This window comes from Oryctolagus cuniculus, chromosome 1 (genome assembly GCF_051225735.1).
Source record: "Oryctolagus cuniculus isolate XC-2025 breed Fujian yellow rabbit chromosome 1, ASM5122573v1, whole genome shotgun sequence".
NCBI lineage: Eukaryota > Metazoa > Chordata > Mammalia > Lagomorpha > Leporidae > Oryctolagus > Oryctolagus cuniculus.
Window position 1 is genome coordinate 56,660,633 of NC_142867.1, and position 21,153 is coordinate 56,681,785.

General features: G+C 43.7%; 1 protein-coding gene across 12 annotated transcripts in view; it reads right to left on the minus strand.

Moving 5' to 3' along the window:
• The window catches only part of ZNF143 (zinc finger protein 143), a 51,951-nt gene that overhangs the window by 25,465 nt on the left and 5,333 nt on the right, over positions 1 to 21,153 (minus strand). For 2 of the 12 annotated variants that reach the window (XR_016231446.1, XM_070073529.2), the window contains exons 2-12: positions 15,710 to 16,002; positions 13,898 to 14,016; positions 13,480 to 13,572; positions 10,992 to 11,075; positions 10,018 to 10,098; positions 8,712 to 8,908; positions 7,437 to 7,511; positions 5,397 to 5,516; positions 2,318 to 2,393; positions 1,541 to 1,666; positions 101 to 280 (exon numbers count right to left, since the gene is read on the minus strand). Coding sequence is in view for 9 of the 12 variants with exons in the window: in XM_070073529.2 (XP_069929630.1) it covers positions 101 to 280; positions 1,541 to 1,666; positions 2,318 to 2,393; positions 5,397 to 5,516; positions 7,437 to 7,511; positions 8,712 to 8,908; positions 10,018 to 10,098; positions 10,992 to 11,075; positions 13,480 to 13,572; positions 13,898 to 14,009 (1,144 nt within the window). In the remaining 3 variants the exon portion in view is untranslated. Of the gene's footprint in view, positions 1 to 100; positions 281 to 1,540; positions 1,667 to 2,317; positions 2,394 to 5,396; positions 5,517 to 7,436; positions 7,512 to 8,711; positions 8,909 to 10,017; positions 10,102 to 10,991; positions 11,076 to 13,479; positions 13,573 to 13,897; positions 14,017 to 15,709; positions 16,003 to 21,153 lie in introns of all 12 variants that reach the window. The other 10 variants (XR_016231445.1, XM_008266024.5, XR_016231444.1 and 7 more) reach the window with 8 other exon arrangements.

Below are 21,153 nucleotides of genomic sequence, written 5' to 3' on the forward strand. Positions count from 1 at the left end.
TAGGAAAGGTGGAAGAAATTAGCTAGACATGGTTTCTAGAGAAGGCAAGAGTTAAACTGAGCCTTGAATGATAAAAGACCAAAAGATCAGAGACTGTTACCTGTGTGTATCCTCACATGGTTTTTATAATTAGTTGCACTGGCAAATGCCCTCCCACATCCTGGTTCTGTGCAGTAATAAGGTCTTTCTCCTGTATGTGTTCTAACATGGACTTTCCTGATATTTGATGTTGTAAAGGACCGGCCACAGCCTTCAAAGGGACACTTAAAGGGCCTTTCTCCTGAAAATATAAAGAGAAACAAATTAAGCAGTGCAAAAATATGTAGAAAATTGAAATGTCTTATTCTTTGGTTTTGCCTAGGATTACACTTGAGGCTCTAGCATTCTTGTGCTGAGTTTCCCTTTCAGGCATTTACTTTATCTTTTTTCTGCAAAGAGCATGTTCTACTACAAATTTAAATTTACATAAGAAACCCTGAATGGTATTCAAAACTCATCAGTGAATTCATGACTCTCCAAGATGGAATTACCCAGATGGATATATCAAAAAATAAGCAGAGAAAAAAAAAAAAAAACAGAAAAAAATCAGATGCAAGAATAAGTATTAGAGTAACTCTAGAATCCCCTAAAAAGTTTACCTCCTATTTTATGTACTCTATAATACTTGGAAGAAAATTTCAATCTTGGGTCTTTTTAAAATCCTGTATCCTAGTACAAATACAAATCAAAATAGTTACTGAACATAATACTTTTCTAGAATCTAAGCTTATGAAATGAATACTCTGTCAATTATATTCTCTTCCTTCATGCAACCTTGGAACTCATACAGGAAGTAGCAACATCAAATTAAGAATGAACTGGGTGGGGCTGGCGCTGTGGTGCAGCAAGTTAAAGCCCTTGCCTGAAGTGCCCGAATCCCATGTGGGAGCCGGTTCGAGTCCCGGCTGCTCCACTTCTGATCCAGCTCTCTGCTATGGCCTGGGAAAGCAGTGGAGGATGGCCCAAGTCCTTGGGCCCCTGTGCCCGCATGGGAGACCCGGAAGAAGTTCCTGACTCCTGGCTTCGGATCGGCATAACTCTAGCTGTTGCAGTCATCTGGGGAGTGAACCAGCAGATGGAAGACCTCTCTCTGTCTCTCTCTCTGTAACTCTTTCAAATAAATAAAATAAATCTTTAAAAAAAATAAGAAGGAACTGGGTGTCATGGTTTCTAATCACAGTTCAGCTACTAATCAGATATAAAATCCTAGGTAAATAAGCTTATTGCTCAGATAATACTTGAAAACTAAGAGGGTTGACACACCATGGGCATCGTTAATGTTTTCTGTGACATGGACCCCTTTATGAATCTAACAGATATGGGTCCTCATTGTGGAGAGAAGCATGCATGCACCAGCAACAAACCACATGGAATCTGAGAAGTTTAAGAGAAACTCTTGCTGCTCATTCCTTAAAGCCATTCCTGAGACTCCTTCCCCAAGTAACCTCTCTGTAGATTAAGAATTCTTGGCCTAGATACAACATTCTGTTCACACGAGTACCTGTATGAGTTCTGATATGTTTCTGTAGATCTCCTGAAGTTTTGAAAGATTTAGTACAGTTATCTTCTGAACACCGATATGGCTTTTCTCCTGTATGAGTTCGGACATGACTTTTTAAACCATAACCTTTAAAAAAAAATTAAAAAGAAATTTAATTACACAACACCCTTCTAAACATGCACACTGAGATTAAGCTATTGAAAAAGATAGTATCACCAAGGATAAAATGCTGGACAAGTACAACAGAATAACTATTAAAAGTATAGAAGAATATGGACAGCTCAGGACTGCCAACACCGGAAATTCAATAGTTTCATCTGTTTAGAAGAGGTTATGTATATTTCCTATTTTTCAATTTTACTAGGTGTTTATAACACAAACCCCAAAAGCTTCTGGTGGAATAAGACAAGGAAGAAGGAGTCTTGACCCTGCCAGATGTATCCCCTGCTAAGTCCCAGCTCTCCATGCTTCCCTAAGGTCTGTCTCAATGTTAAAATACTATGTTAGCTTCTAAAGCTTAGTTTTTCTTTTTCCTGATAAAAGAAAGCAGAGTGTGGTGTGAAAAGCACTGAACACAGTAGGCACAGACAGGTCTGTGAAGTAAAGGGGAACAGGGAAGGTCCAGGCGAGCAGGACAACAGGCAATCAGCAAGGACTGCAAACCAGGTCAGGCGCTTCTGTGGATGCAGTCAAGGGCAATGGGTCAGTTCCTGCCTCTGGCCCATCTTCACTTGACTCCTATTAGGAACCAAGAAACAAGGAAAATTTATGTTTTACCTGTTGCAAACGCCTTCCCACAGCCTGCATGCTCACACTGATAAGGCCGGTCTCCTGTATGTGACCTCTCATGAACCTGTTATTAAAATGCAGACATGATTTTATTTCCTTTACCCACTCCTCAAGTATATGGTCTCAACACAGACCTATTTCTCCCCCTCATCACTGACTGATTTTGTTGTATGCTGCTTTTTTAAAAATGTACTTATTTGAGAGGCAGAGAGAGAAAAAGGGACATACAGAGATAGTCAGAGAACTCCCACTTGCTGGTTTACTTCCAAAGTGCCTGCAAGGGTCAGCACTGGGCCAAGCTGAGACTGGTAGCTGGAAACTCAATCTAGGTCTCCTATGTACGTGGGGAAACCCAACTTCTTGAGCCATTACTACTGCCTCTCAGAGTCTGCATTAGCAGGAAGCTGGAATTAGAAGTAGAATCGGGTCTTGAACCCAGTCTGTCCAACGACAGATGTAAGCATCTTAACAGGCATCTTAACCACTAGGCTAAACACTCACTCTGTTGCAAGCTTTTCTTAAAAAACAAAAGATAAATTTTCACAAAAACTATAGCTCAATGTAGAACTAAATGTTAGTACTTAGTTTTTGTTTTTTGTTTTTTTTTTTTTTTTTTTAAAAAAAGAGGAGGGTTAGGCATTGTGGCACAGTGGGTTAAGCCACTACTTTTGATGCCTGTATCTCACATCAGAAAGCCGACTTTTTTTCTTAGAGAGCTGGATCAGAAGAGTAGCCAGGACTTGAACTGGTACCTTTATGGGATGCAGGCACCACAGATTAACCTACTGCGCCACAGCGCTGACTCCCAGAGTGCCAATTTCAGTCCTGCTACTTCTATTCCAATTCAGCTTCCTGCTTGGCTAAAGTATTTAGATTCCTACCATCCACGTGTGAGACCCAGTTGGAGCTCTGGGTTCCCCACTTTGGCCTGGCCTAGCTCCGGCTATTGCCGGTATTTGGGGAGAGAATCAGCAGATGGAAGATCTCTCTCTCTCTCTGTCACTCTGCCTTTCAAATCAATAAAAATAAGTAAATATTTAAAAAATTTAAAAAGGGCCGGCACCGTGGCTCAATAGGCTAATCCTCCACCTTGTGGCGCCGGCACACCGGGTTCTAGTCCCGGTCGGGGCGCCGGATTCTGTCCCGGTTGCCCCTCTTCCAGGCCAGCTCTCTGCTGTGGCCAGGGAGTGCAGTGGAGGATGGCCCAGGTGCTTGGGCCCTGCACCCCGTGGGAGACCAGGAAAAGCACCTGGCTCCTGGCTCCTGCCATCGGATCAGCGCGGTGCGCCGGCTGCAGCGGCGGCCATTGGAGGGTGAACCAACGGCAAAGGAAGACCTTTCTCTCTCTGTCTCTCTCTCTCACTCTCCACTCTGCCTGTCAAAAAAAAAAAAAAATTTAAAAAAAGGAAGAGGGGCCAGCATTGTGGCACCGCGGGTTGAGTTGCTGTCTGCAGTGCCGGCATTAAGTATGGGTGATAGTTCAAGTACCAGCTGCTCCACTTCTGATCCAGCTCTCCGCTAATGTGCCTGGGAAAGCACCAGAAGATGGCCCAATAGCTTGAGCCCCTACATCCATGTGGGAGACCTGGTTGAAGATCTAGGATCCTGACTTCAGCCTGGCCCAGCCCTGGCTGTTGGTGCTATTTGGGAGGTGAACCAGTGGATGGAAGATCTCTCTCTCTCTCTCTCTCCATAATTCTGATTAAATACATAAATCTTTAAGAAATAAAAAATTAAAAAGGACAACAGCATATGAGCTTTGCATTTTTCTATACTGTTTTCATGAACATGTACGTAGTAAGAACTACGGGCAGAGTGCAGGGAGAGGCTATACAAGTTAAGGCTGGAAAGTGTGGAGCTGCTGTTAAGGGGCTAGATCTGAAGCAAGGCTCTATGGCTGCCTCATGGTATGGCCATGGGCACTTGTTTTCTCCAAGCTTCCAAAACCTGTTTGTAAAGTGCAGATACAACAGTGTCTTCCGCGGAGGGTTGCTATAAGGATGAGTCATCTTGACAATCGTCAACATTCACTGAGCCTTTACTGCAAATCAGGCCACTTTGTTTAGTTCTTTACATGAACAGTACTAAGTTAATTCTCACAACTATTCTGTGAGGGAAGTGCTTTTATGATAGAGTTTCACAGATAAGGAAAATGACATGCCAAGGTTACACACTGACCAGCAGTGGGGACAGGCTCTATGGTCACTACTCCACATATGCCAAGGGCACACTTTGCAACACACTAATTTGTGCAATAATCTTAGCTATTAATTATATTATGAGTCATGGTATGTTTTGTTTTGTTTAGGTGCAATTAAAATAAAAATATCTGGCCCAAATATTTGAAAGACAGGACATACGAGTGCCAATATTTGTCAGATTCCACAAAATTACTGTTAACAGAGTGATTACTCATATATCCCTCATGCAATTATGTAAGCGTTGTGTATGACGAAGTGTATTCAGAAATACAGAGTACCAACTAATGTGCCAGGTATTATGCTGGATGTTAGGAAGATAACACAAAGATGAAGAAAATACCATCCAAGACCTTAAAAACCTGATAGGTCCTAAAGTCTGTATAGGCATTTGTGTGTTTATATGAGTGTGTATGTCAGTATAATAATCGAGAACCAATAGTGGTGCTTGAGGGGCTAGTGGTGTGACACAGCAAGTAAAGCCACCGCCTGTGGTGCTGGCATCCAATGTGGGTGCCAGTTCGAGTCCTAGCTGCTCCACCTCTGCCTCTGATTCAGCTCCCTGCTAATTGCCTAGAAAAAGCAACAGAAGATGGTCCAAGTGTTTGGGCCCCTGCCACCCACATGGTAGACCCAAAAAGCTCCTGGCTTTGGACCAGCCCATCTCTGGCCCTTGTAGCCATTTGAGGAGTGAACCAGGAGGTGGAATATTTTCTCACTCTCTCCCCTCCCCCCCCACAACTCTGCCTTTCAAATAAATGAATAAATCTTTTTTAAAAAAACACACTGGTGGTTGAATGCTGTATCATGATAGTGTTTCATATCTTAGGTATTCTCATAACTAGACACAGCATTTCTTTGATATATACCTTAAGATGATGAGCTGTTGTATACAATTTTCCACATCCATCATATTTACATCGAAACGCCTTCTCTCCACTCTGCTGAGTTTTAGCAGTTACTCTTGTTGCATGTCCTTGTAAGACAATCTAGATAAGATGAACAGCAAGATTTAAATTGTTTATATACAAATAAGATAGATGAAACTACTATTTTCAGAATAAAACAGACAAAATTGTAAAATGGGTTTCCAGTCTCAGGTCATCACTTTATTAAGATTCTGTCCCGCTGAGTCAGAAACTCTGTTTCATGCATGGACTTGGTAATTCTGCAGTCAAAAGGAAAGCCAGGGGAGTGCACATCTGGAGCTCACAGATCTAGTCCATTCTAGAAAATAAGCCAAGACGCACCTCACTTGTATGAAGATATTCCCTGACAAACTCAAGGGGTATTTCTATATCTTTATTTCCTTTGGGACATACGCCCCACAAACAATGTCAAAAGCATTGTTAACTTCCATAACACTTCAAAAGATATCAAAATGAGGGAATTAGGTCATTGGAGTTTTCAGTAGGAAACACTACAATCCCTATGAGCCAGGTCTGTACTTGTATTCAAGAGATGATCATTTTTCTGACACACAATTTAACCAGCATTCAAACAACAGCACCCAATTTTCAAAGTTTCTTAAAGATGACCACCTATTTTAGAAATTAAGAAGTAATAAAGATTGAAGAATGACTTTCTATTTTGTGAGCCACGGGATGATGGTGTTACAGGGGTCTGTGTTAACTGTCACACAGACCTCAAAAATGACTCTAATGGAGGTGTTTTAACATTGTTAAAACTTCAGGAGCCGGCACTGTAGTATAGTGGTTTAACGCCCTGTCCTAAAGCACCGGCATCCCATATACGCGCCAGTTCTAGTCCCGGCTGCTCCTCTTCTGATCCAGCTCTCTGCTATGGCCTGGGAAAGCAGTGGAAGATAGCCCGGGTTCTTGGACCCCTGCACCCATGTGGGAGAAGCAGCTCCTGGCTCCTGGCTTCGGATCAGCGCAGCTCCAGCCGTGTGGCCTATTGGGGAGTGAACCATTGGATGGAAGCACTCTCTCTCTCTCTGCCTCTCCTCTCTCTGTGTAACTCTTTCAAATAAATCTTTAAAAAATAAATAAACCTTAAAAAAAATTTTTAAAACTTCAAAATAATGAAGCAAAGATCATCATGACAAAGGAGATGCTAGATACTACAGGCTGAAACAGAAATCTGCAAATAAGAGGCACAACAAAATTAAACACACTAATGGCTTGTTTCCAAAAAGCTGTTACAATCTCAGGTTTCTGTTAAAAGGAAATTCTTGTTTCCATAGGAGTTCCTGCCACACTACCACTTGCATATCAACCTAGATTTAGCAAATAAAAATTTCATAAATACAAAAAAGTAATATGAAAAAAATTAAATTTTATAATTCCTTGTTTTAAAGTTTTATTTATTTTTATTTGAAAGGCAGAACAACAGAGAGGGACAGAGACAGAGAGAGATCTTCCACCCACTGGTTCATTTTTCAAATGTCTGCAATAGCTAGGCTGGGCCATGTTCAAACTAGGAACCTAAATCTCCATTTGGGTCTCCCAAAAAGGTAGCAGATATCCATGTACTGCCTACTGCCTCCCAGGGTTCATACTAGTAGAAGCTGGATTGAAAGCGGAGCTGGAGTTTAAACATACTCTAATATGGGATACAGATGTCCCAAGGGCCAATTTAACTGCTGGAACACAACACCTGTCCCTGAAATCCCCATTCTGGTATATATTTTTTTAAACTGCCTTAGATTCCAAAATGCAAGCTGCAATGAGATTTTTGTAATATTCTTATTACTTCGGCGCTGTTTTGCATATATTTTAATGAACCTTAGGATGTGAGAAAGTTGCCCATACATACATCATTTTGTGGAACTGGTGAGATTTTCCTGTACAGGTACTGAACCCCCTATTCTTGCTTTCATCCATAAAAAAAAACATAGAAATGCTTAGGGAGATTATTAAAAAAAAAAAAGAAGCAAGTTTACATACCTGCATTTTTTTCTCTTGCTCATTTTCTCCAATCATTCCAGTACCTGCAATACCTTCACTTCCATCAATTGAAACCTACAGAAATAAAATAAAGCTTAAAAACGTTTTACATTTTGATAATGGTTTAGGTGATAAGGACATGGAGATTCATTGACATTTATTTGTGTGCCTCCTTGAAAATTTATACAAACTGTTAAAAAAAAAAAGGCTTTAAGTTATGACAGATGTACGTTCAATGCAGGAAGGAAAATCAGTATTTTTGATGTGGAATTTGAGACTTTCCTTTTTTTTTTCCACAGGCAGAGTGGACGGTGAGAGAGAGAGAGACAGAGAGAAAGGTCTTCCTTTGCCGTTGGTTCGCCCTCCAATGGCCGCCGCGGCCGGCGCACCGCACTGATCTGATGGCAGGAGCCAGGAGCCAGGTGCTTTTCCTGGTCTCCCATGGGGTGCAGGGCCCAAGCACTTGGGCCATCCTCCACTGCACTCCCTGGCCACAGCAGAGAGCTGGCCTGGAAGAGGGGCAACCGGGACAGAAGCCAGTGCCCCGACCGGGACTAGAACCTGGTGTGCCGGCACCGCAAGGCAGAGGATTAGCCTGTTGAGCCACGGCGCCGGCAAGACTTTCCTTTTTCTAATCTCTAATTTCTACTTTTTATTTTTTAAAGATTAATTAATTAATTAATTAATTTGAAAGGCAGAGTTACATAGAGGGATAGGGAGAGAAATTTTCCGTCCATTGTTTCACTCCTAAAATGGCAGCAATGCCCAGCGCTGGGCCAGGCCAAAGCCAGGAGCCAGGAGCTTCTTCTGGGTCTGTCATGTGGGTGGCAGGAGTCCAAGGGCCTGGCTATCTTTCACTGCTTTTCCAGGTGCATTAGCAGGGAGCTGGATTTAAAGTACAGCAGCCAGGACTAGAACTTGTGCCCAAAGAGGTGCCTGCACTGCAGGTTTAACTTGATGTACTATGGTGCTGGCTCCTCATTCTACTTTTTAATTCATAATTAATTCCATCTATACATTATTATTTCTTTTATGACACTCATCCTTGAATATCTCTTTTTGCAAATAACCTGCTATCCTTTTCTTTTCTATAAGCCCTTACCCCATTCCCTTATTTTTCCTCCAGTATGTCTTTTCACATGTCACTTCTTTTAGGTTCCATGCTGACTTTGACCCTGAATTATTCGCTTCTTGATAACGTATGCTTTTTTGTTTTTTTCATGAAAAATAAAGAAGCTATTGTAGGGATGTTATTAACACTGTGAAATGCTGTACCTTTGCTGCATACTGTTCCAAAGCACTGATGGTGTCGGGGTCAATTGTGGCATCCCCAGTGTGCAGACCAGCCACTGTCCCATCTGCTTGAATGGCCAAGATGGTGTCAGACTGTGGAACTTGCACCGCGTGGTGAATATAAGCTGTGGTGCCGTCTTCCAGCTGAACTGCCTGTAATGCACTCTGGTCGTAACTGTCTGAGGGGTTGGAAGAAAACGGCAGTAAATTAAAGGTAATGTCATCACCTGCTGCCTTCCAATCAGCATTAGCAGGAAGCTGGATTAGAAGTGGAGCCAGAACTCAAGCCAGCACTCTGATATGGGATTGGGGCATCCCAACCATTAAGCTACTGCACAAAAGGCCTGCCCCAACTTCATATTTTAATTTTGTTTTTTTGACAGGCAGAGTTAGACAGTGAGAGAGACAAAGAGAAAGGTCTTCTTTTTTTTCCATTGGTTCACCCCCAAAATGGCCACCACGGCTGGTGTGCTGGGCTGATTCGAAGCCAGGAGCCAGGTGCCTCCCCCTGGTCTCCCATATGGGTGCAGGGTCCAAGCACTTGGGCCATCCTCCACTGCACTCCCGGGCCACAGCAGAGAGCTGGACTGGAAGTGGAGCAACCGGGACAGAATCTGGTGCCCCAACTGGGACTAGAACCCAGGGTGTCAGCGCCACAGGTGGAGGATTAGCCTAGTGAGCCGCGGTGCCAGCCCCAACTTTATATTTTAAAAGAAGTTTCTGGCCAGCGCCGCGGCTCACTAGGCTAATCCTCCACCTAGCAGCGCCGGCACACCGGGTTCTAATCCCTGTCGGGGCACCAGATTCTTTCCCGGTTGCCCCTCTTCCAGGCCAGCTCTCTGCTGTGGCCAGGGAGTGCAGTGGAGGATGGCCCAAGTGCTTGGGCCCTGCACCCCATGGGAGACCAGGAGAAGCACCTGGCTCCTGCCATCGGATCAGCGCAGTGCGCCGGCCATAGCGCACCAGCCGTGGCGGCCATTGGAGGGTGAACCAACGGCAAAAGGAAGACCTTTCTCTCTGTCTCTCTCTCTCACTATCCACTCTGCCTGTCAAAAAAAAAAAAAAAGTTTCTACTGAAGTCCTTCAGGGACCAGGGATTTTTGCTGTTCTACCCTGCTACTGGACAGTCCAAATTATGAGACATTTTTTCTTAAACTGTGTCCAAATCTGCCACCTTATTTCTTCAACGAACAAAAACAGTTCTTCTTTCACAAGACAACAACAGGTCTTATTTCCCCCACATTCACACTTCTCCCTCATTTTGTTCATATTTCCAAAGCTATTTTACCTTTGGAGGTATGGTGAATAAATGCTGTGGTTCCATCTTCCAACTGCACTGCTTGACCATCCTCTAGACGCAAACTGTCCCCTGCTCGAGAATGACACTTACGTTTAGATTCCAAGTTTTCTGGCCTGTTCTGGTTTACTCATTCATATAAAACATCATAAAAAATTGCTTTTTGAATCTTTGAACATGTAACTAATTTTAGTAAAACTGGCTGGAGAAAGTGTTTAAAAGTTAAAAGGGTACTGGAATATTTATTTTAGAAATACTTTCGTATATACCAGACTATAAAGAGAGTTGAAAGAGGAAAGAAGAAAATTAGGAACATGTAGGGTTCAGCTCAAATAACAGAAACATTCATCAGGATTACTGCCCATTTAGCTCCATAATGCAGTCCAGTAACTTCTTTTCCTTCATCTTTGAAATAAAGTGTTGGTTAAGTTAAAATAAAATGGTGTTTAGAATCTCTCTTTGGCATCTATTAATCTCACTTTTCAGAAAACAACTAGAGATCAGAACCAAGTTTAAGTAGTAAGATGGAGCTGGAGGCAGCAAATATTAGATGTGAGAATTAAGATGGTTTCCTGTGGCTGGCGCTGCGGCTCACTAGGCTAATCCTCCGCCTTGTGGCGCCGGCACACTGGGTTCTAGTCCCGGTCGGGGCGCCAGATTCTGTCCCGGTTGCCCCTCTTCCAGGCCAGCTCTCTGCTGTGGCCAGGGAGTGCAGTGGAGGATGGCCCAAGTGCTTGGGCCCTGCACCCCATGGGAGATCAGGAGAAGCACCTGGCTCCTGCCATCGGCAGCGCGGTGCGCCGGCCACAGCGGCCATTGGAGGGTGAACCAACGGCAAAAGGAAGACCTTTCTCTCTGTCTCTCTCTCTCACTGTCCACTCTGTCAAAAAAAAAAAAAAAAAAAAAAAAAAAAAAAGTCCAAAAAAAAAAAAGATGGTTTCCTGTGCTACAGCTTAAATACTTACTACTTTTAGGTATGGGTACATGTTGAACATAGGCAGCAGAACCATCTTCCAACTGTATGACCTGACCATCTATGAGTTTTCCATCTGGAACAAAAGAATCAAGCCAATAAATTAGCACAAATTAAAAATGTAAACTTTATATAATTTCAGAATAATATCAACTATAAAAACATACACTACTTAAGCTCATGTTCATCTTGATTCTTCCCTCTATGTTCTGAAGCAATTCAATAACACATCCAGTGATCCTACAGAAAGCAGAAAATCCTCCCTCAGCCATCCTTCCTCCCCTCCAATTTTCAATCAGACAAGTTCAAGAGGAAGAGTGGCTCATCACAGCATGCTACTTGAGTTGAACCTCCATATACCTTTCAGGGCCACTAAGGATCAGTGACCCTGACTTGTGTAGAAACTGAAGCTGGGGAGACAGCTGTGTCACTATGTGAGACTAGCTGTCACTCTCATCCCTAGGGGCTGTAAGATCCTTGTCTATACACACTTGTGCTCAGTAGGTAACCTCAAAAGCAAGGAGTTTGAGAACTGGGCTAGAGCAAACACTGATTCAGAGGTCATATTGTATTAGCAAAATCAAACATCTTTACTCTCAGTGTATTTTGTTTCTTTTTTTTTAAAGACTTATTTATTTATTTGAAAGTCAGTGTTACACCAAGAGAGAAGAAGAGGCAGAGAGAGAGCGGTCTTCCATTCAATGGTTCACTCCCCAACTGGCCACAATGACTGGAGCTGCGCCAATCCGAAGCCAGGAGCCAGGAGATTTTTCCAAGTCTCCCACGTGGATGCAGGGGCCCAAGGACTTGGGCCATCTTCTATTGCTTTCCCAGGCCATAGCAGAGAGCTGGATCAGTAGTGTAGCAGCCAGGACTCGAACCGGCACCCATATGGAATGTGGCACTGCAGGCGGCGGCTTTACCCACTACGCCAGAGCACCACCACTCTGTGTATTTTCTAAAATCATTAAATAACAACCTGAGGTAAAAACCAGAAGATCTCACTAGACATAGGTCAAAAACCCTCTCCTCCTCTTCCCTATCTAATGAATTTGATACCCTAGAACCTTCCAAATACCTCAAAGTTGTTATTAATTTATTAAAAATGGGGCTTGTGCTATGATGTAGCAGATTAAAGCTCTGACCTGCAGCTCTGGCATCCCATATGGGCACCAGCTCAAGTCCCAGCTGCTCCACTTCTGATCCAGCTCCCTGCTAATGTGCCTGGGAAGGCAGCAGAGGATGGCCCAAGTCCTTGGGCGCTTGTAGCCATGTGGGAGACCAGAGAAAACTCTTGGCTCCTGGCTTCAGATCATCTCAGCTCCAGCTGTTATGGCCATTCAGGAGTGAACCAGCAGATAAAAGACCTCTCTGTCTCTACCGCTCTCTGTAACTCTTTCAAATAAATAAAATAAATCTGTTTTTTTTTTTTTTTTTTGACAGGCAGAGTGGACAGTGAGAGAGACAGAGAGAAAGGTCTTCCTTTTGCCGTTGGTTCACCCTCCAATGGCCGCCGCGGCCGGCGCGCTGCGGCCGGCGCACCGCGCTGATCCGATGGCAGGAGCCAGGAGCCAGGTGCTTTTCCTGGTCTCCCATGCGGTGCAGGGCCCAAGCACCTGGGCCATCCTCCACTGCACTCCCTGGCCACAGCAGAGGGCTGGCCTGGAAGAGGGGCAACCAGGACAGAAACCAGCGCCCCGACCGGGACTAGAACCCGGTGTGCCGGCGCTGCTAGGCGGAGGATTAGCCTAGTGAGCCGCGGCGCCGGCCTGTTTTTTAAAAAAATTTGTATGAGAGCGAACTAGAGAGACAAAGAGAGCAAGTTGGCTCCTATCTGCCTGCCTCACTCAGTAAACGCCCACTCTGGCTGCGGCTGCGGCTGGGGCTGAAGCTGAAGCCAGAGCCAGGACCTGGGAACACAATCCAGGTCTCCCACATCGATAGCAGGAACCCAATTCCTTGAGTCACCACCTGCCGCCTCTTAGTGTCTGCACTGGCAAGAAGCTGGAGCCAGGAAATGAACCCTGGCACTCCAATGTGGTATGGGGGGAGGGAGGGATCTTAATCTGTGCCTCCACTGAGGCACAGCTGCCTCAGAGCTCTCTGCTATTGCCTGGGAAAGCATTGGTAGATAACCGAAGTCCTCGTCCCCTGCACCCACGTGGGAAACCTGGAAGAAACTCCTGGCTTCAGATCGTTGAGGCCATCTTGGGAGTTAACCAGAGGATGGAAGATCTCTCTCTCTCTGTATCTTTACTTCTCTCTCTGTGTAACTCTGTCTTTCAAATAAAATAAAATAAATCTTTAAAAAAATTATCAAAACAAAATTTAAGTGAGCATGAAATGATTTAAAACTATGACATACAACACAGTATGTTTAGGAGAGACTGGGAACAAAGTATAGTTTTTAGGTACTCCAACTGTGTGGCTATGAATTGCTGGTATTAATTAACAAAACCGGCTATACATGGGGCACATACCTTTAGAATTGTGCTGTATATAAGCAGTAGAGCCATCTGCAAGTGTTACTGCTTGCAAGCTGACACCTTCCATGTTTTCTAAATTGTCACCATCTATTATAAAAAATAATTATTTTCTTTAGACAACTACTGTATGTGCATGCTGACTAAATTAATTCTAAGGGGGTGAAGGCTAGACAAGCGGCAAGCTGCTTAGCATAGATTGAAATGGGCTTTCTTTTAGCATTTACAAATTTGTTTCCCTCCCTGTTGTACCCACCATCCAAAATCAGGTAAAAATATCTTGGAAAGGCAGGACTGTGCTGTGTTCAGCTAAATGAAAAACAAGGAACTAAACACAGTGTTGCAAGCTTTCATTTTTCCTTCAGATAAATGGTATTTGGAAACCCACAGGATCCCTTCAAATACCACTACTCACCTGCTACAGTTACTGCCTCTGTCAGGCACAGGGTAACATGTTGAGCCTCCATTCCTCCTCCAGGAAACTCTGTCATTCCCTGAGAATCTCGATTTATTTGGGCTAACAACATTTTCTACCTTAAAGAAAAATACAGGCATTTGAGAACAAAGAATAATGCACATGAAATGAAAGTTACAAAGAAAACCTCAGCCCCATAAACAAATTCTGAAGGACATAAATGATGCTTGAAATAAGATGAAATTTTACTTAATATATAGGGTAAGAGTATTAGAACTAAGAAAAAAAAATCTCTTAAATCTTAATGAAGTGGCACTAATGAGAGGGATTAGAAGGGCATAAATGCTCAGTTTGCTCAGCACGCCCTCCTGGTCTGCTTTCAGTGTCCTTTATTTTCCCTTAGACAAACACTAAATATGTTAATATTTTATAATCTAAACTGTTCATCTTGTCTTGGGTAAGGAAAGCAAAACATTGCCAGGCAATTGTGAGAATTACAGAGAGGAGAAATTCCTGGGGCCGGTGCTGTGGCGCAGCAGGTTAACACCCTGGCCTGAAGTGCCAGCATCCCATATGGGTGCTGGTTTGAGTTCCAGCTGCTCCATTTCCTATCCAGCTCTCTGCTATGGCCTGGGAAAGCAGCAGAAGATGGCCCAAGTCCTTGGGCCCCTGCACCTGTGTGGGAGAAGCAGGGGAGGCTCCTGGCTCCTGGCTTTGGATTGGCCCAGCTCCAGCCGTTTTGGCCAATTGGGGTGTGAACCATTGGATGGAAGACCTCTCTCTCTCTCTCTCTGCCTCTCCTCTGTGTAAAATAAAATAAAATAAATAAAAATAAATCTTTAAAAAAAAGATAGAGGAGAAATTCCTGAAATATAACTTTTTTTTTTTTTTTTTTTTTTTTTGACAGGCAGAGTGGACAGAGAGAGAGACAGAGAGAAAGGTCTTCCTTTTGCCGTTGGTTCACCCTCCAATGGCCGCTGCGGCCGGTGCACCGCGCTGATCCGAAGGCAGGAGCCAGGTGCTTCTCCTGGTCTCCCATGGGATGCAGGGCCCAAGGACTTGGGCCATCCTCCACTACATTCCCAGGCCACAGCAGAGAGCTAGCCTGGAAGAGGGGCAACTGGGAAAGAATCCGGTGCCCCGACCGGGACTAGAACCTGGTGTGCCAGCGCCGCTAGATGGAGGATTAGCCTATTGAGCCGCAGCGCCGGCCGACATAACTCTTAAGACTTCTAACAAAATTGACCTTGTCTAAAAAGAGAATGCAATAGGGCACTAGATATGGATAAAATACATACCTCTAGACAGAAACAGTTGGATAGGTTTCATAGTTATAAAGCACTTTTCAGATTCCAATAAGTTATTGGACAGTGTTAAACGGAATAGTCCCAAAGGGCCATAGAAGTTCTTAGGCTCATCTAGCCTCAGATCCCCAAAGCTGTCCAGCAAACTTTCATCTCTCCAAAGTGACTATTTAACACACTTTCCATTTGCCTTCATTTTTCTGCTCCTCCCACCTCACCTTCAGCAAATTAATCAGCCCTCCCTCAACCTGACAGAAAATTAAACATATACAAGTCATCAGAAAGGCCTGAAACAAACCTGTCATTCCACTATACTATCATACATTATTCCTTCTTTCTCTCCTTCCTTAAGGCAAAATAAGACTAATGCCTCCAAACTGTTCTCTGCAGGGCATCTGGCTTTCTGGGTGGGTGGGTGGGGGCTGCAAACAACCCACCCTGCCCCTGCTTCCATTTCCTTCTCAACAACAATTTTAAAACAACAAAAATAAAAAAAGCAAATTCTCACCTCTTACTCAGCTTCTAGCCCTCCTTTTCTTCTTCTTTTTTTTTCTTTTAATATTTATTTATTTATTTGAAAGGCAGAGTTACAAAGAACAATGGAGAGGTGGAGAGAGAGAGATCTTACATCTGCTGTAATGGCCGGGAATGGGCCAAGCCAAAGCCAGGAGCCTAAATCCATCCAGGTTTGTCACGTGGGTGCAGGGACCCAAAGACTTAGGCCATCTTCTGCTGCATTCCCAGGTATAGTAGCCGGCCCCTCTCTTTCCTTATCATAGCTAATTTCCTTCAAAGTTGTTGCTTTAAAAAACAAAAAACAAACAAAAAGACGTTGCTAAGAATACTTCTTGATTTCCCACTACTGTCTAGTTTCTATCTCTAACTCTACTGAAACTTTTAAGATGTTAATCTCTATTTTAATATAAAATTCAATGTATTTAACCAAGAAATAAAAACATACATTCCGAAAAGCATCTGTACAAGAATGTTCACAGTTGGGGCCAGCATTGCAGCGCAGTAGGTTAATCCGCCCACCACCTACAATACCAGAATCCTACAAGAATGTCTATTCAAGTCTCAGCTGCTCCACTTTCAATCCAGCTCCCTGCTAATGTCCCTGGGAAAGCAGCAGTGGATGGCTCAAACACTTGGGCCCTGCGACCCACATGAGAGACCCGGCTGGAGTTCTAGGCTTCTGTCTTTGGCATGGTCTGGCCCCAGCTGTTGTGGTCATTTTGGGAGTGAACCAGCATATGGAAGATCTCTCTGTCTCTCCTAACTTTTTTAAATAAAATAAATCTTCTTTAAAAGAATGTTTATAGTATGATAATTCTGAATTGGAAGGAATCTAAACATCCATCAGAAAAGAAGAGCTAAGACAGTTATAATAAATCTCTACAGTATAATAGTACCTACACAACAATCAAGAGGAATAAGCTGGGCCAACCTTGTGGAGAAGTGGTTTAAGCAGCTGCCTGCAATGCTGGCACCTCATGAGGGCTAGTTCCAGTCCTGGCTGCCCTCCTTCAGATCCAGCTCCCTCCTAATGCACTTGCGAAAGCAGCAGAAGATAGTGCAAGTGCTTTGGCCCCTGCCACCCACATTGGAGAACCTGATGGAGTTCCAATCTCCTGCCTTTGGCGTAACTCAGCCCCAGGAGTTATGGCCATTTGGGGATTGAACCAGTGGATGGAAATCTACCTCTTTCTCCCTCTTTCTCTCCCTTTCTCTCTGTCACTCTGCCTTTCAAACAAGCATATCTTTAAAAAATTGAAATCCAGGAAGTTTTTTTTCCCCATAATATCCATTTTCTATGAAATTTTGAAGACTCCTAATTATGTATGGATTTCAAATTTTTCTTGCACCAAAATAAACTATTATTTTAATTCTACAAACTTTAAAAAACAGTATTAATTTATTTGAAAGGCAGAGTTTACAGAGAAGGAGAGATATCTTCCATCTGCTGGTTTGCTCCTCAAATGATTGCCTTGGCTGGGGCTAGGCAAGGCCAAATCCAGAAGCCAGGAACTCCATCTGAGTCTCTCACATGGTTACAGGGACCCAAGTACTTGGGTCATCTGCTACTTTCCCATGTGCATTAGCAGGGAGCTGGATGGGAAGTGGAGCAGCCAGGACTTGAACTGGCACCTATATGGGATGCTGGCATTGCAAGCAGCGATTTAAGTCACTGCATCACAGTACTGACCCCTCCACAAACTCCTTATCTAACTGCCAACTGGCTCTGATCACCAACTTAGTTACTTAACTGGTAGGTTATGCCTAGGAGGGAATGTTTATAAGAGATACTTTTTTTTTTTTTTTGACAGGCAGAGTGGACAGTGAGAGAGATAGACAGAGAGAAAGGTCTTCCTTTTCCATTGGTTCACCCTCTAATGGCCGCAGCGGCAGGCGCGCTGTGCTAATCCGATGGCAGGAGCCAGGTGCTTCTCCTGGTCTCCCATGGGGTGCAGGGCCCACGCACTTGGGTCATCCTCCACTGCACTCCCTGGCCACAGCAGAGAGCTGGCCTGGAAGAGGGGCAACTGGGACAGAATCTGGCACCCCGACCGGGACTAGAACCCGGTGTGCCGGCGCCGCAAGGCGGAGGATTAGCCTAGTGAGCCACGGCGCTGGCATAAGAGATACTTAAGAATGAAGATGCTGTACACAGACATCCTACTTCAAATTCTCATTTTACCACATATACATCCTACTTCAAATTCTCATTTTACCACATATTGTTTTTTTTTTTACTTTATTTTTTTGACAGGCAGAACGGACAATGAGAGAGAGACAGAGTTTAGAAAGGTCTTCCTTTACCGTTGGTTCACCCTCCAATGGCCGCTGCAGCCGGCGCTGATCAGAAGGCAGGAGCCAGGTGCTTCTCCCATGGGGTGCAGGGCCCAAGCACTTGGGCCATCCTCCACTGCACTCCCGGGCCACAGCAGAGAGCTGGCCTGGAAGAGGGGCAACCGGGACAGAATCCGGCACCCCGACCGGGACTAGAACCTGGTGTGCTGGCGCCGCAGGCGGAGGATTAGCCTATTGAGCCGCGGAGCCAGCCACCACATATTATTTATATGACTAATGGCAAGTTACTTAACTGCTCTGTGACATAGTTCCCTTTTCTGTAAAAGGCTAATTGCATCCCACAGAGAGCTACTGAGGATAACAGCACCTTGCATATACACATTGTTGCCATTAATGCTTCCTCATTGCTTTGAGATAAATGAGAAGTGATTATACTTGAATGTACCTCTGTCTTATTCCCTATTTTTCTGGTATTACTACAAGAGTACTGCCATACAAGAAAGCAAGGAAAAAAAAAAAGAACTTTGGAGATGAGTTATTCATGAGGAATGTTCCTCGTTTTTCTTTATTAAAAAAAAAACAACCTTTGCAGAGATATAAATCATATACCCTAACATGTATCCATTTAAGGTGAATAATTCAGTATCTTTACTATACTCAAACAGTTGTGCAACGATTACTACAGTGTAACTTCAGATTTTTTTTTAAAGATTTACTTATTCATTTCTTTGAAATCAAGAAAGAGGGAGAGAGGGAATGGCAGGGAGACGGAGATTTCATTCTCCACGTATCACTCATTGCAGCACTGCAATTCAATGCAGAATTTCATTCTATCATATGCATATGACATTTTATTTGTTCCTGCACATACTGATGGACATTTGGGTTGTGTCCACCTTTTGACTATTATACATAATGCTTGTAGAGACATTTGTATACAACTTTTGTGTAGACAAAGGTTTCATTTCTCTTGTGTATATATACAATGAGGAATGGAATTCCTGGGTCATGTGGTAACTCTATGTTCAACCTTCTTTTTTCTTTTAAAAGATTTGTATATTTGAAAAGGAGAACGACAGAGAGAGAGAGAGAGAGAGAGAAAGAGAGAGAGAGAGAAGAAATCGAGGAGAAGGGGAGGGAGGGAGAGAGAGAGAGAAAGAGAGAGACAGAAATCTTCAATCTGCTGGTTCATTCCTCAAATGATCACAATGGCCAGGATTAAGTCAGGCTGAAGCTAGGAGCCAGGAACTCCGTCTGGGTCTCCCACATGGGAATCAAGGGCCCAAGCACTTGGGCCACCTACCACTGCCTTTCCAGACCCATTAGCAGGAAGGTGGAACAGGAATGGAGTGGCTGAAATAAATTGGCACTCTGGTATGGATGGGATGCCAGCATCGAAAGATGTGACTTAACCCACTGTGCCACAAAGCCAGCCCCCTTTACTTGTTGAAGAATAATCAAACTTTTCCAAAGTGCTACAGCATTTCACTTTCCCACTAGCAATGAATAAGGGTTCCAATTTCTCTACATCCTACATAACACTTATTTTCAGTATTTTTTTTTTTAATTATAGCAACCTAGTAAGTATGAAGTGGTATCTCACTGTTGTTTTCGTTTGCATTCTCCTAAAGGCTAATAATGTTGGACAACTTTCCACATGCTTAATGATCTTTGGTAGAGACCAGCATTGTGGCACAGTGGGTAAAGCTGTGGATAAAGCATAGTTTGTACTGCTGTGACACTGGCATCCCATATCACAGCGCCAGTTCAAGTCCTGGCTACTCTACTTCTGATCCAGCTTCTCTTTAATTTAGCTGGAAAGACAGAAGATGGCCCAAGCAGTAGGGCTCCTGCCATCCAAGAAACCAGGATGGAATTCCTGGCTCTTGGCTTTGGCCTGGTCCAGATTCAGGTGTTGAGTTATTTGGTAAGTGGATCAGCCACTGGACAATGTCTTTTCTGTGCAGCTATGCCTTTCAAATAAATCTTTTTTAAAAAATGACCTTTGGCATACTTAGGTCTAGTAAGATCCTTTCCTTACATTAAAAACTGAGAAGCCTTTCTATTGTTGAGATGTAAAAGTTCTTTATATATTCTGGATATTAATCCTTAATCAGATACATGAGTTGCAGTATTTTCTCCCATTCTGTCTTCCTGTTTAGTCTAAGTGATGGAAAAAGCAAATCTCATCTTAAAAAGTATTCAGATTTTCTATTTGGAGGAATAATTCTACTCTGAATCAGTGTACTTTATTTTCAAATCACCTTCTCAGTCTCACCCCATTTTCAATAACCCATGAATTTTTTTTTATTTTCTGACAGGCAGAGTGGACAGTGAGAGAGAGAGACAGAGAGAAAGGTCTTCCTTTGCCATTGGTTCACCTTCCAAGGCCGCAGCGCGTGGCGCGCTGCGGCCAGCACACCGCGTTGCTCCGATGGCAGGAGCCAGGTACTTCTCCTGGTCTCCCACGGGGTGCAGGACCCAAGTACTCGGGCCATCCTCCACTGCCTTCCCAGGCCACAGCAGAGAGCTGGCCTGGAAGAGGGGCAACCGGGACAGAATCCGGCACCCCGACCGGGACTAAAACCAGGTGTGCTGGCGCTGCAAGGTGGAGGATTATCCTAGTGAGCAGCGGGCGCCCGGCCCCCCATGAATATTATAATAGCTTTGAAATACTAGAATTTTTTCAATTTGAAAAAAAAAAAAAAACTTGAATCACAATAAAAAGTGCCAAATGTGGTATTTCTATTATAAACACATTTAAGTAAACCCTTTTAACTTTATTCATTGAGTAAAGTAAGACCATTTAAATATTTATTTTTATCTTCACTTTATTTGAAAGGCAAAAGAGAGAGGGAAAGAGAGATCTTCCATTTGCTGATTCACTCCCAAATGCCTGTAATAGCAAGGGCTGGCAGGAGACTGGAACGCAGTGTGGGTCTCTGAGATATGCAGCAGAGACTCAAGTACTTGAGCCATCACCTGCTACCCTCCAGAGTGCTCATTAGCAGGAAGCTGGATTGGAAGTGGGGCCAGGACTTGAACCAGGAACTACAATATGGGATGCATGGTCTTAAGTGGCTTCATAACCACTGAGCGAAATATTTACCTCTCAATCTTTAAATCAAAGTAATAGGTGAA